The sequence below is a fragment of the Acomys russatus genome, chromosome 16, assembly GCF_903995435.1.
Source record: "Acomys russatus chromosome 16, mAcoRus1.1, whole genome shotgun sequence".
In the NCBI taxonomy this organism is placed as follows: Eukaryota; Metazoa; Chordata; class Mammalia; order Rodentia; family Muridae; genus Acomys; species Acomys russatus.
The window spans coordinates 24509307-24524952 of NC_067152.1; the positions used below are offsets into that span (position 1 = coordinate 24509307).

The 15646-nt window shown below is 43.7% G+C and overlaps 1 protein-coding gene across 2 annotated transcripts in view; it reads right to left on the reverse strand.

Moving 5' to 3' along the window:
- Positions 1-15646, reverse strand: part of Fbxl20 (F-box and leucine rich repeat protein 20) — a 56917-nt gene that overhangs the window by 24054 nt on the left and 17217 nt on the right. For both annotated transcript variants that reach the window (XM_051158468.1, XM_051158469.1), the window contains exons 2-3: positions 9233-9294; positions 194-248 (exon numbers count right to left, since the gene is read on the reverse strand). In XM_051158468.1, coding sequence (XP_051014425.1) covers positions 194-248; positions 9233-9294 — 117 coding nt within the window. The remainder of the gene's footprint in view (positions 1-193; positions 249-9232; positions 9295-15646) is intronic.

Genomic DNA, 15646 nt, shown 5'->3' on the forward strand with positions numbered 1-15646 from the left:
AAGCACCCTTATACAAATGTGACAACAGTGCACACAACAGAAAGCAACCAGAGTCACATCGCATGGATGTGGTTTTGAGTGAAATAGTATCTTCTGTAAAATATATAAGCAACACCTAAAATAACAGCCGCTACAGAGGCTACCAGCCCCAGTGCCAGGAAATGGTCCTCTGTAACCATGTCAGCCATCTTACCCTTGAGACCTGAGCACAGCGACACAGGGTGACAACATCCAGGAAAGAAAATATCCTAAGAAGAGAAGAGAGGGGAACAAGATTTTACCATTTCTCTCTCTTTTAGGTATTCTGCCTCTTCCACAGTCTCTCCAGCCCACCCCATCTTGCTGTCCAGGATGACCTTGAACTCAGGGTCCTCATGCAACAGGAGTGGTGGGCATCCAGGTGTGCAAACACAGTGTCTAGGGTTTTTTTGGTGTGTGTTTTAATTGTTATAGTGTGCAAAATAGGTGTCATTATCTTTTCATCTACAAAAATCACTGTCCATGGCTAGCAGCCATCCCTCTAGTGCCCTCTCTTGTCGGCCTCCCCTTTCTATCCCCTAACAGTTGATTAGAAGTTTCTCTTGGATTTAGCCTATAATGACGAATACACAACACCATACACACAGGAACACCTCCAGCACCCAGAGGCAGGCCTTTCACACAAATACAAACAAACCTCGAGTCATTTGCAAAGCCAGCTTTTCCTACACTGAAAGATACAGCAGTTGAGGGTCAGCCTCCAACCTAACTATTTGAAGTGTATATAGCTTAGCAGCATTGAGCACTGGCTCCTACTGTGTAATCATTACCACCAACCTCTAAAGCCTTACGTGGTCTATTCAAAGCTTCATATTTAATAGTAACTTGCCATTACCTCTCTCTCTCAGCCCTTGGCAACCACCATTCTACTTTCTCTCTGGACAGGTACTTGGTATTATTTCATTTGTGAGGACAAAGAATCGTTTATTATATACAAATACCACATTCTGCACATGCATTGGTGAATACCTGGGTTACTTTCCTCAACTGGTTATTACAAATTCTGTTATTATGAACACAAATACCTGTTTTAATCTCTGATTTAAATTATTTCAGATATATAGCCAGAAGAAGAACTTCTGGACCACTGTTTGTTTCACAGAACTCTTGTTCTGCTATGTTATCAGTTGTACCATCTCATCCATCCATCCATCCATCTTCGAGACAGGATTTCTCTGTGTAAACTTGGCTGCCCTCAAACTCACAGTGATCCGCCAGCCTCTACCTCCCTGAGTGCTGGGATTAAAGGCGTGTTCCACCATGCCTGGATAGTTGTACCATTTGAAACACCTATTTACCAGTGCAAAAATGTCCTAATCCAAGCAGGGTGTGGTGGCACATGGCTGTAATTCCAGCACTTGGAAGGCAGAGGCAGGCAGATCTCTGTGAGTTCGAGGCCAGTTTGATCTACAAAGTGAGTCCAGGACAGCCAAGATAACACAGAGAAATCCTGAGTTCCAATAGCTCCATCTTTGTTATCATTTATTATTTCCTCTTGGTTTTTTTGTTTTTGTTTTTTACAGCCACACTAATGGCTGTGAAATAAGATCTGGCATCTCTATGTGCCTTTGTAGTTGATGCTATAGACTAGCTTGGCCTCAAACTCACAATTCTCCTGCCTTGGACTCCTAGGCAGTACATTTAAGTCACCACACAAAGCTTGAGAATTTCTGATGTGCTTCCTGGTTATTTGTACATTTTCTTCAGAAAAGCACCTACTTGTGCTGGGCGTGGTGGCGCATGCTTTTAATCCCAGTACTTGGGAGGCAGAGGCAGGTGGACCGCTGTGAGTTCGAGGCCAGCCTGGTCTACAAAGTGAGTCCAGGACAGCCAAGGCTACACAGAGAAACCCTATCTTAAAAAACCAAAACCAAACAACAGTAACAGTAACAAAAACCAAACCAACCAACCAAACAAACAAAATATGTAGAGACTTGTCTTAAAAAACAAAGACAAGACCAGAAACCCACCTACTTATGTCTGGTAGTCATTTTGCTATCACATGGCTTGTGGGTTTTGTTGCACTGTGAAGTTCTTTGTGCATCCAAGACTACAGTCTTTCATCACACATGCATTTTTCTTCCATACCTTGTCATTGTTGCAGCCTCTTGGAATGTGTAAAAGCTTTAAATTACAGTGCAGACCAAGTTACATATTTTTCTCTCATTTCCTGAATTTGGGGTATCATATTCAAGAAATCGTTGCCAGGTACAATGGTATGGAGCCATCCCTCTATGTTTTATTGATTTTTTTTAAAAAATAATTTTACCTATTATGCTGAGGTTTGGGGGGTGTACTAGAGGTAGACACTGGCTATGGTAAGAGTGTAACTTCACTCTGCATGTGTGCCGCTGGGTCAGACACAGGGCCTTGCACACGAAACCCACGAGTTGCCGCTGCAGTGCATTTAGATTCTCCAGCCCCTCTTCATCCTTCTGGTGTGGACAGCCGTCTCCCAACACCATCTGACAAGACTGTGCATGCTTGTTGGAGAATTTGTTCTAACCACCTTTTCCACTGGACTTATGTCTTCTTTTAGTATCACACAACTTTAAGTATTTTTTAGTTCTGAAGGCAGCATTGCTTTCTTGCTCTTTCTTCTGTAGGACAGGACTTCACTCTACAGCCAGGGCTATCCGTGAGCTCATGAGCTCCCACCCCATCTTCCAGAATGCTGAGCTGCAGGTGTGCACTGGCCACCCGGCTGCAAGAGGTGGTTTGGATGGTTCAAACGCTTGTACAACATCAAAGAGGAAACAAAGGGAAAACAGCAACAGCACTGAATGGTTACAAGCAATTTCCCTGATATGAAGGCTCTGCGCTTCTGTGTTAACCCACAGTCCTCTCCACTTTTTGACACAGGGAACCTTCGACTCACCCTGGCTTACAGAGTGAGAGTCCAGGGACAACTGGAGACTCTTGGACAGACCCTGTCTCAACCTCCCTTCCCCCTAGAAAAGGCACACATGAGGTGGGCTGGAGGGGTGGCGTGGCAGCCAAGAGCACTTGTATTCTCACAGCACATGCACGTTTGACTCCTCAGCCTTCATGCACCTGAACAACCAGGCTCATCTTAGATTTCTGATATATTTTTATATGTTCCACATGAGAAACTGACTAAAATTGGTACTGAGTTGGAAGGGTGAAACTAGGAGCCACAGAATAAGCAAACATAATTTCTCTATATACTGCAGGGTCAGCAACAACACCCAACAAAAGCCCAGGAAATAACTTCGATAAGATAATAAGATGGGGGGCTGGAGAGACGGCTCAGAGGTTAAGAGCAACCTTTGCTTGCTCTTCCAAAGGTCATGAGTTCAATTCCCAGCAACTACATGATGACTCACAACCATCTCTAATGAGATCTGGTGCCCTCTTCTGGTTTGCAGGCCAGAACACTGTATACACAATAAATAAATAATAAATCTTAAAAAAAGAAAGATAATAAAATGGGAATAGGTGAATAAGTAATAAGGCCCTTCCTTTGTGTTTGACTTCTTTCAAACACACATAATTTTTGACTATTACTAGTAATGCTGCTATAATCGTTCCAACTATTTCATCACATTTATTTATTTATTTGGGGGCAGTGGCTCCCAGAGATCCAACACAGGTCTTCACGCGTGGTGGCAAATACCTTTGTTCACTGAGCCTTCCCACAGGTCCTCATTCCAATTATTATTACATCATTCTAACTATAAAAGTGGAAATGCTGATGATATGGTATTTCTAAATTTAGCTTTTTGAGAACTGCCAGGCTGTTTTTTCCATGGCGGCTGTACTAGTTTTACATTCCTACAGGCAATTTATGAAAGCCAATCTCCCTCTTTTATTCCATGTCCACCCAACTGGTTTTTTGTTTGCTTGCTTATTTATAGATAGGGTCTCTATATGCAGTTCGGGCTGGCCTCAATGTCATGATCTCCTGGCCTCAGACTCCTGGATGGCGAGATTACAGGTGGGTGAAGGTATCGCCATATCCAAGGGCGGGGGGGGGGGGGGGGGGGGGGGAGTTTGGGGTTCTGTACTGTAACTTTTCTGTAAGCTTAAAATTACTCAAGAAAATTTATTTGCTTCTTTTTGGGGGGCAGGGGACTGGTTTCCTTGAACTCCATCTGCCTGCCTCTGCTTCCCACCTGCTGAGATCACAGGTGTGCACCACCACACCCTGTCTACCCTATTCATCTAAATGATTCATGCCTAGGGTGTTACTCTAATGAAATAATTAGAAAACTTTCAAGGAAAATCACTCAGCTGTGTTACTATAGCAAATGAGAGAAAAAAACCAACTAGAAATCTGACAGTTGGTAACTGATTGTAAAAACTGAAATACAAAGCCAGGCATGGTGGCACACACCTGTAATCCCAGCACTAGGGAGGCAGAGACAGGTGGATCGCTGTGAGTTCGAGGCCAGCCTGATCTACAAAGTGAGTCTAGGACAGCCAAGGCTACAGAGAAACCCTGTCTCAAAGCAACCACCACCACCACCACCCTGAAGTACAGTGACAAAGAAAAAAAAAAAAAAAAAAAAAAAAAAGACATAAAATTCTACTTATTTTTCTCTACCTATAGGTTCACGATATGTTATGTGAGCAATGCTCTAAATTAATAGGCTAACACGTGGGTCAATGTTACTACTCCTGGCTGTTGGGTTATTTATTACATCAAAAAAGCCTTTAAAGTTAGAAGCAAGACAGGAATCATCTTTGTTCAACATGACTTGAACATTCTACCTAAAATAATGAAAAAAAATTACAGTAAAAATTACAAATGACAAAAGTTTTTTCATAGGTGACATAAGTACATAGATAAACTATGAAACAACTCAAGCTATCAAGACTTGCAGTAAGCTAAGTATGGTGACTTAGCTTATATATAGTCTTAGCGCTGGGAGATCTATACAAGAAGACTGTGCCAGTGTGTGTACATCCTGATTATAGCCCCTCTCTAGTCTCCTCCAGGTCTCCTACCCTCATCCTGCCTCCCTCTCAGAAAGGGGGAGCCCTCCTCCCCTAACATCTGACCGCAGCCTACCAAGTCTCATCTGGACTGCCTGCATTCTCTTCCACTGTGGCCTGGGAAGGCTGCCTCGTCAGGGGGAAGGGATCAACAAGTGAGAACCAGAGTCCATGTCAGAGGCAGCCCCTAGTCCCCATATTATGGGACCCACAAGGAGACTGAGCTGCCTATCAACTACATCTGAGCAGAGGGTAGAAAGGTCAGATCTTGTTATTAATTAAAACAAAACCATGGAGTTGGAGAGATAGCTCAGTGGTTAAGAGCTCTTCCAGAGGTCCTGAGTTCGACTCTCAGCAACCACATGGTGGCTCACAGCCATCTATAATGTGATCTAATGCACACTGTATAAATAATAAATAAATCTTTAAAAACAAAACAAAATAAAACCAGGCTGGCAGATGCCTGTAATCCCCGCACTTGGGAGATGGAGGTGCGAAGATCAAGTACAGAGAAGCAGGCTGCAGTGACACCCTATCTCAAAAATAAGCCAAGCAAAGAAACAAAGCAAGCCATTCCCTATGACAGAATTACATAAAAAACAATAACAAATACAAACAAACTCATTTAAAAATTACATTAGTAGGATGTGTTGAGACTTGCGTTGCAGCTCAGGACTTGGAAGGCATAGGGAGGTGGGTGGCAGGACCTGTGAGTTTGAAGCCAGCCTGGTTTGCACAGTGAATTCCAGGATGCCAGGGCAATCCTGTCTGTCTTAAGATCAAGAAACAAACAAACAAACAAAAAATCACATACAAATCATCTCAGTAATGATGTAATGCGTACAAATGAACTGGGCTGTGGCTCACTGGCAGAGTGCCCGTCTAGCACGTTTTACGGTCGTAGGTTTGAGTCTTAGCACTGAACAAGAGAAGCAAAAGGCAGCAGAGGTTTCAACCTTTGTTTGTGCGGGTCTGGCTGGCCTGACACTTGCCTCCAACTGAAGCCTATGTTTTGAGGTGGAACTGTACTTTCTCATCCTAATTACCAGCCCTCCTCCACTCTTTGCTTTCTTTATGGAGAGGGTAACAAAAGCAAGAAGGTAAGTGGTATGCTGAACTCACAACATGGTTGACCATCTTTGGACCTTAAATCTTCCACATAAAAGCATTAGTTCTAGAAGCCTTTTTAAATCTTTTATTCATTGTGTATGACTGGGGGCCGGAGGGGGCATGCTATGGTAGCCTGCTTGTGTATAGCTCATTCCCTCTTTCTACTTCTGCATGTGTCTGGAGACCAAACTCAGGTCATCAGGTTTGTAGCAAGGGCTGAGCCATCCTGTTGGTTCAGACATGAGGAACGAATAAACAGTCCACTGGGAGTATCATGCCTGCCAAGTGGGGTGCTGTGTGCCTCTAATCCCAGTACTGTGAAGGCAGAGTTTTAGGCCAGCCAGGGCTATGACCCAGTCTCCAAAATGAAACAAACAAACGAACAAACAGATGGACACTAATATTAAACAACAAAATGTGCCGTCTTATATTAATTTTTTATTTTAGTTTCATGTTTTGAGAAAGGGTCTTTGGCCCAGGCTGGCCTTGAAGTTATTGCATAGGCAAGAATGGCCTCCAATTTTTGCGTCTTCTGGCTCCACCTCCCAGGTGTCATCATCACACTCAGCTCAGACTGATTTCTCTTTGTTTCTTGAGACAAGGTCTCTATAGCTCTGGCTGTCCTGGAGCTCACTCCTAGACCAGGCTGGCCTGAGATTCGCCTGCCTCTGCCTCACAGTGCTGGGAGATCAAAGGTGTGGTCCACCACACCAGCTTCAGATGGACTGTAATGGATCCATGTCCATGATGTCTAAACAAATATTCAACAACAGAAAGTGACCAACAGCCACGTGTAGCATGGAGGACAACAGAGACAGACGGTTGCACTCTGGCTTCCAAAACTGTGAGGATTTTATCTAGTGCACCCCAACCTACCCCAATACCACACAACCCGTGTGATCATTGCCCTATGTAAAGCAGAATGACAAAGACATTTTAGGGTTCTTATGCCTTTTACCCTGAAGATAAATTATCAGGGGGCGGGAGCATTTAGAAAGAAAATGCAGATAACCACAAATAACGGAAAGTAAGAGATACAGTGAGGGAACATAAATTCTATCCACACTTGACTGACTTCTGGAGACTGCATGCAAGCAGTTCAGGCTAAAAGAACTGGAGATAAGCCAGGTGTGGTGGTGCACACCTTTAATCCCAGCACTTGGATCTCTGCGAGTTCAAGGTCAGCCTGGTCTACATAGTGAATTCCAAGACAGCCAAGGCTACACAGTGAAACCTTGTCTTGAAAAAACAAAAACAAAACAAAACAAAACAAAAAAAGGGGCTGGGAGCAACGACTTGGGAGGCAGAATGGGGAGGAGGGATTTCTGTGCGTTCAAAGCCAGGCTGGTACGCAGTGAGTTCAAGGCCAGCCAGGGCTACAAAGTGAGACTGTCTACAAAGGTGGGGGTGGGGAAGGTTAGACTAAGAAACAGCTGAAGAGCTGTCCTTGAGCACAATAATTTGTTAACTCTCCAAAACAAAGTATATTTTCCTTCTCAGTTATGATATCCTATAGAAATGAATATACAAAATATGCTGATTAAATACCTAAATACAGAAGAGGATCTATAAATAACTCATTCCCCAAATGCAATTTTTTCTAAGTAATTCTTTTGTTTGATTGTTTTTTTGAGACAGGGTCTTTCTGTGTTAGCCTTGGCTATCCTAGACTCACTTTGCAGACCAGGCTGGCCTTGAACTCACTGCAACCCACCTGCCTCTGCCTCCTGAGTGCTGGGATTAAAGGCGTGCGCCACTACGGCCCAGCTCTACTATCTTGACACAGGGTTTTTTCTGTGTAGCCTTGGCTGTCCTGGAACCTTCTCTATAGACCAGGCTGTACTTGAACTCACAGAGATCAGCCTGCCTCTGCCTCCCCGAATGCTGGGATTACAGGAACCTGCACTGAGCCTGGCACATAAGTAACTCTTAAATCAAATATCTCAGGTATGGTGGTGCATGCCTGTAATCCTAGAACTCAGGGAGGCAGAGGTAGGCGGATCTCTACCCAGAGAAACCCTGTCTTGAAAAAAAAAATCTCTAAAGTGAAGGTTGTATTTTGTGACATGGATAATGCTACAACACAGTTTCACTAAGTTAAAAAAAAAAAAAAAAAGGTACTGTAAAATCCTAACCCTAAATATGGTCCGGGGAAGAGAAGAAACACTGATTTTTAACTGGCTGTCCCAATAATCACTCTGTATAGACCAGGCTGGCCTCGAACTCAAGCATTCCTCCTGCTTCTGCCTCCTGAGTGCTGGATTAAAAGCTTGCCACCACCGCCCAGCTGCTTTTTAGTTTTAGAATAAAGAGCCGGGGCTGGCGAGATGGCTCAGAGGTTAAAAGCGCTGACTGTTCCTCCAGAGGTCCCGAGTTCAATTCCCAGCAACCACATGGTGGCTCACAGCCATCTATAATGTGATCTGATGCCCTCTTCCAACCTTCGGGTGTACATGCAGGCAGAGCACTGTATACATAATAAATAAATAAATACATCTTTTTAAAAAAAACAAAAATAAAATAAAGAGCCAGGTGTAGTGATGCGCATCTTCAGATCTAGCATTTGAGAGGCAGAGGCGTAAGTATGTGTGTGTTCAAGGCCAGCTTAGGCCACATAGAGAGATCCTGTCTCAAAAACCGCAAGTAAATAAATAAAAAGTGTAAGTCTGTCCCACAGCAGCATAAAGATGCTTTAAAACAGGGAGCAGCAGCTCATCTCCAGCACAGACAAGATTTTAACACAAACACAAAGCAGGAAACGGTATGACCTAGAGCTGCTCTTTGAGGAACTGAAATTTTTCTACCTGTTTTACAAGGAGGCAAAAGCAAAGGCAAGAAGCAAAATCATATGCAGGTCTAAGTTGAAACACTGCTGTTAAGTTTTTAAAAAATTGTTACAATAAATTTAAAATACCAGATAATATGGACAAGCAGGTAAAACCTGTGACTTTCTGATGCATGATCCAATGAAGGTTGTGAGCGCAGGCTAACACACTTGTAGATGATGGTGTCAAAAGATTGGATTCTCACGATAAATATCACAGATAAAAACCAGCCAACAAGGCTTTACTAATACACAGACATGGCGCCCGCCCTGAGTGAAGCGGGACTGGCTTCGGCTTACCTCAGTAGGAGTTCTTTGGGAAGCTTTTTATTGATTACAGCTTCATCGCTGTTTGAGAACATCTGTAAAAAAGACAAGACACAGAAGTCATTGCATCAGGCATTAACATCTTACCACGCTCACAAGTCCCTCAGGAGAAAGGTTTAAAAACAAACAGTGGGGACCCAGCAAAACTGCTCGGGAGGTAAATGCTGCCAAGCATCTCTGGTAGTCGTGAGGTAGGGGAGAAGCAATGGCTCAAGGCTGTCCCCTCACCCTCCTCACAAGTCCACGCGTATTAAGGTGAGGTGGGGACTGAATAGGTGGCTCAGTGAGAGCAAATGGCAGGCCTCATAAGCCAGACAATTTTATCTCAGGAACCACAGCCCCAAGGTAAGGTGGGACAATACATTAACTTCCTAAATTACAACAGCGCTGCATCTAATCTAGTGCCTACAGCAATCTACTAAACCCCTGCCCTCTAAGGTCAGTGGTTCTCAGTGGATCTCAGAAGCATCTCCTGGCCACAGTGGGTGAGAGGGACCTTCTTTGCTGAGTTGCTACTCCAGTTTCTCCAGCTGTGGGTGTCTGGGGTTATTAGAAGACAGGACTAACTGAAATCCTGAGCTTGTCTTGAAACTGAGCTTCCTGAATCCTGGAATGTTGTCTGGCCTTGAACTCCCAGTGCTGGGATTAAAGGTGTGCACCAGAACAAAGCCTCCTCTTTCTTCCTGTTTAAAAAAAAGATTTATGTGTGTGGGTGTTTTGCCTGCATGTACAAATAAACATGTGCATCACATGCATGCCTGGTGCATGGGTCCTCTGGAACTGACAGGTGTGAGCTGCCATGTGGGGGTGCTGGGGATTGAACCTAGGTCCTCTACAGGAGCAGCCAGTGCTCTTAACCAAACTCAGCTCAGTTTTATAAAAAATTTTGTTTTTTGTTTCTCTGTGCAGCCCTGGCTGTCCTGGAACTTGCTCTGTAGACCAGGCTGCCTCTGTCTCTGGAGTGCTTCCTTATTGTAGTTTAAAAAATTTTTTCCTCTAATATTTTGTGGTTTGGTTTGGGTTTTTAAAACAAGGACTTGACCTACAGCCCAAGTGGGCCTTGAACTCACATGCCCCGAGTTTTGAACAATGTCCTTGGGTTCTCTGGCAAGTCTCAGTGCATGTCTGTGTGTCTACAGAACGACAGCAAGCCACTCACACTGGGGATTACTACCTTACAGAGATGGCGCCCAGAAGCTCTGATGTCCATGAGCAGAAAAGGAATGCTTTAAGTTTAAGGGGGTTGGGGGGGGGGGGCACCACCATGCCTGGCAAATATTTTATTTCTTATTTAAGTTTCTACAAATCCCCTAAAGCTGATGCATAAAGTTAGCCACCATAAATTTATTGGCAGTTAAAGATTAAACACAGGGCCTCACATATACAACACAAGCATTCCTCATCTCCAGTCCTTTAAAAACTCTTCTCAATTAAAAACAAAACAAAAAACAAACCAAACCAAACCAACCAAACAAAAAACCATTAACTTGAGCCAGAGTGGATCACTGTGAGTCCGAGGCAAGCTTGGTCTACAAAGCCTGGTCAGCCAGGACTACAAGAAAACCTTGTCTCGAAAGAAAACAAAACGAAAACAACAACAACAACATTTACTAAGCCAGGCGTGGTGGTGCACACCTTTAATCCCAGCACTTGGGAGGCAGAGGCATGCCGATCTCTGTGAGTTCCAGGCCATCCTGGTCTACAAAGAGATTCCAGGACAGCCAGGGCTACACAGAGAGAAACTGTCTCGAAAAAATAAAAAGCAAAAAGCCAACCCATTTACTTATTTTCTTATGTGCATGAAGAGGTGGACGCCATAGGAAACACGCAGGGGTCAGAGGGCAGCCACAGAAGCTGGTTCATGTCTTATACTATATAATGGAGTCCAGGGACTCAGTCATCTTAACTGCTAAGACATCTTGTTGGTCTTTGTTTTTTATTTTTAAGACAGGGTCTCATTGATGTACCCCAGCTACCTTCTTGCCTCCGGGTCTTGAGTAGAAAAGATTGTAGGAATGTGTCACCACATTCACTCAACTTTTCTTTTGTTTTTCTCTGTAGCCCTGACTGTCCTGGAACTCATTCTGTAGACTAGGCTGGCCTCAAACTCAGACGTCCATCTCCTTCTGCCTCCTGGGTGCTGGGATTAAGGGCATGCACCACCATGCCTGGCTTTCACGCAAGTATTTTCTGGCACCAACTTTTTGTTCCTTTTGTGAGACAGTTTCTCTATGTTGCTCTGGCTGTCCTGAAACTAGGTATGTAGACCAGGCTGGCCTCAAACGCAGATCTGCTTGCCTCTGCCTCCTGAATATTGGAAGTGAAGACATGTGCTACCATGCTCTGACTCTATAAAGCCGCCACCCCCCACCACAGGGACAGGGTCTTTATGGAGCCTTGGCTGTCCTGGAACTAGCTCTGTAGAGCCGGCTGGCCTTGAACTCAGAGATCCGCATACCTCTGCCTCTGCTGCAACCAAAGGTGTGTGCCACTGCTGACTGCCTCTAAAAGGCTCTTTTTTAAAAATTCACATAGCAAATCATTTTGAAGTGTGCTTTTGAGCGTACTTAAAGCTGCTGGGCTAGTACAGTCTCCTAGTTCCCAATGTGCTTAGCCCTCAGAACACTCTGTCCATCAAGCAGCCACTCGCACACTCTGCTGCTCCCTGATAATCCACAACAGCTACTAATTTTCCTCAGATTATGAATTTTTCTGGGCCTGGTTATTTCATATAAAGGGAATTGAAATGTGATGCCTCATGCATCACTGATCCCCTTTTACAATATTTCTGGGATTTATTTACACTGTAGAAGTACTTTCTTTTTTATGGCCAAGTAATAAAAAGATTCTCTGTATGTATCACATTTTGTCTGTTCATTTGTTCATTCATTCATTGTTTAGTTCTTAACAGCCTTTTGGATATTCAGAATACTGTTGTGTTGTCTTGGCTGTCCTGGACTCGCTTTGTAGACTCACAGTGATCCACCCGAGTGCTGGGATTAAAGGCATGTGCCACCACGCCCAGCTTGGTTTTTGTTTGTTTGTTTGTTTTTTGCATTATTATGTATGTATTCGTGTAAATACTGATTTTTAAATCATCTAGGAATGGGGTTATGGTCATATGACATTTTGATAAAATTTCAAAGGAGCCATTAAATTGATTTCTGAAGCGGCTATGGCAGTCTACCTTTCTATCACTAACAAGGATTGCTATTCTTCTCTATACTTCTGCCTACACCTGTTTGGGACATAATGCCCAGTGCTGGGGTAGAATCCAGGCTTCCCTTACTCATAGCAGCTGAGCCTTCTACCTCGAGCCCCAGACTTACTGACTATAAGGGTTCTATGTTACTTCCTACACACTAAAGCTTTACTTAGCACACAACTTACACATAGATGCCTCCACTTTTTAAAGGCTGTCTGTTTACTCTCACAGATAAGTGATTTGTTCTGCTCCTTGCTGTTTGAGGCAGAGTTTCACTGTGTTGATAGGGCTGCTTTCTAACACACGAGCTCACAGCGATCCCACTGCCTCACTTTCCTTTACCTCTAGTCTGGTCTACAAAGTGAGTCCAGGACAGCCAGAGCTACACAGAGAAACACTGTCTTGAAACATCCAAAGACAAAACAAAACAAAATACTTAACTATACAGATCAATATTTTCTTTTTCTTTTTTTTTTTACAGATCAGTATTTTCGTCAAGCACCTTTTATCAAGTACTTTTAATCCCGGAACTCAGGAAGCAGAAACAGGCAAATCTGTCAGTTCGAGGCTAGCTTGGTCTACAATGACTGCTAAGCCAACCAGGGTTATACAGAAAGATCCTGCCGGAAAATAATAAAATACATGTATTTTCATCAAACTGTTATACACAGTTAGGCTCAGCATTATTCCCAGTAGCCCAAAGACAGATATAACCTAAGTTTCCATCTACGAATGAATTGATAATAGAATGAGCTACATGCATGTAAGTGAAAGTTCAAGATGAAAAGAAGCCTCTGGGATCCCAACTTTCTTTATGAAAATACATGCTGATGAAGTTACTTCTCAGCTAGCTATGGTGGTTCTTGCCTGCAACACCAGTATCTGGGAGACAAATGAAGGAGGACCATGGGTTTGGAGCCAGCCTGGGGTAAATACTAAGACCCTATCTACAAAAAGCAAACCAAACTAAACACAAAACAAACAGCAACAACAGACACAAGACAGGCTGCCGGGACTGCTCAGTGGCTGGGACTCTTGCTACCCAAGCGCGAGGATGTGAGTTCAAACCCCCAGACAAGCAATGCACCTGAAGTCCAGCACCTCATGGTGGATGGGCAGACGGCTCACGAAACAGCCAGCCTGGTGTATAAAGTGGCAAACAATGAAAATGGCTGACTTCTAAGGTTGTCCTCCAAACATTCTCAAGCCCACGGTGGAACCTGCACAATCATATGACACAGGCATAAGCAGAAAGACGAACGTGGCAATAGGTGTGCCCAACACACGCCTCAAACACATATGGGCTAAAAACAAACACCGACTATGAATGACTTCCAAAGCAGGGCTTTAAACACTAAAGCACCTTCCTGAATCATTCCTGCTGTCACTGTGGAAAGAGAGTCAGCTGGGAGGAAAACCAGCGTCTCAGACTCTAATAATGGCCTATTACACACTCCAGAAGTAGCCAAGATGCCAGAGGGCCGCGGCCTCCTGAGGGACCTTTAAAAAGAGGACTGGAGCTCCCAGGGCAAACTAATTCTTCTAAGCTGCTCTACGGTGACTGAGGTTAAATGTAGGATCGGGCAGTGTTGGACAGCAATTACTGTGGGGAAAAAGGTTCTTCATTGGAAAAAATGGATGTCTGGTGGTCTCATTTTCATAGCTTTGAACAAACTTTGTGACATCCGATGGTAGGTCAAATCTTATGGCAGCAGGAACACTCTGGAGAGTTTAAGATGGAAGCCCACACCTAAAGCTGGATGTTTCTTCCTTCTTTTTTTCCTTTCTTTTTTCTAGACAGGGCTTACTCTGTGTAGCCTTGGCTATCCTGGAACTAATTCACTCTATAAGCCAGGCTGGCCTTGAATCTACAAAGATCTGCCTGCCTCCACCTCCCTGAGCGCTGGGATTAAAGGTGTGTGTACTATTACCCTGCTGAGAAGACTTTCTTAAAAACACTTTTCCTGTAAGTAGTTTTATAATGTTATGCCATGCTCTCACTCAGCCAATACCAGATGTTTTTCCAGTTGGCTGGCTTTCTTGCCAGTATCCAAAAGGGAGAACATTTTTGTATGCTAAATAAATCTGAAGTAAAATAAGCTTATAATTTCTCCACCCAAAAGTTTTCCTCAGTAGAAATAAATGTAATTGCTCTTTTGAACAAATTATGGAGCCAGGAGGTGGTGGTGCACACCTTTAATTCCAGCACTTGGGAGGAAGAGGCAGGCAGATCTCTGAGTTCGAGGACAGCCTGGTCTATAAATCGAGTCCAGGACAGCCAGGGCTCATGTTACACAGTGAAACCCTGTCTTGAAAAACCAAAAAGAAGAAGATGATGGAGGAAGAAGGAAGAAGGAGGAGGAGGAAGAGGAGGAGGAGGAGAAGAGGAGGAGGAAGAGGATGAGAAGGAGGAGGAAGAACAGATGAATGTATTTCAAGTTTGGACTTTAGTCCTATCTCAAAGAAATTTCACATTTGAAAGTATTTCATAGCAATCAGCCTCCCACTGCCTTGGGGTGGCAGGATTAGAGCCATGTACCACCACTACTGCAAGCAAAGGGCCCTGACCTGCATTGCATGGCCAGGTCCCAGCCATTTCTCTCTATCTTTACTACAATCATTAGATATAAAATATCACTGCCTCTGTCTAACTTCTTACAGTAGTCTCGAATAATGTTTCATATAATTATGTCTTCAGAAAGCAGCAGCGTGACTTTAATTCTGAGGCAAACCTTGGGCTTTGTGCATGCGAGGTGGGCAGTCTTATACTGAGTTTCATCTTGAGATCAACATGGTATTTTCAAAGAACAAGTGGTATGATATTCCTCTTCTGCTCAAACAGATAGTTGCAGTTTACTTTATCAGAAACAAATCCAGAGTTTAAAGGTCAAGGCCGTTCTTCAATCTTCCCTAACCCTCCATGCCCCTGCCCTCACAGCCGCAACTCCCACTGCTAAGTCTCTGTCCTTGGTTTTGGTCCTAGAAATTACTAGCATTTTACATATCGTCCTCGATTTTAGACTCCACCAGGACAAGGTTTTGTTCATTTTTACATTTTTTTTGTTTTTAAAGATTTATTGATTTATTATTATGTATACAGTATTCTGCTTGCATGTACACCTGCAGGCCAGAAGAGGGCACCAGATCTTGTTATAGATGTGCTGTGAGCCGCCATGTGGTTG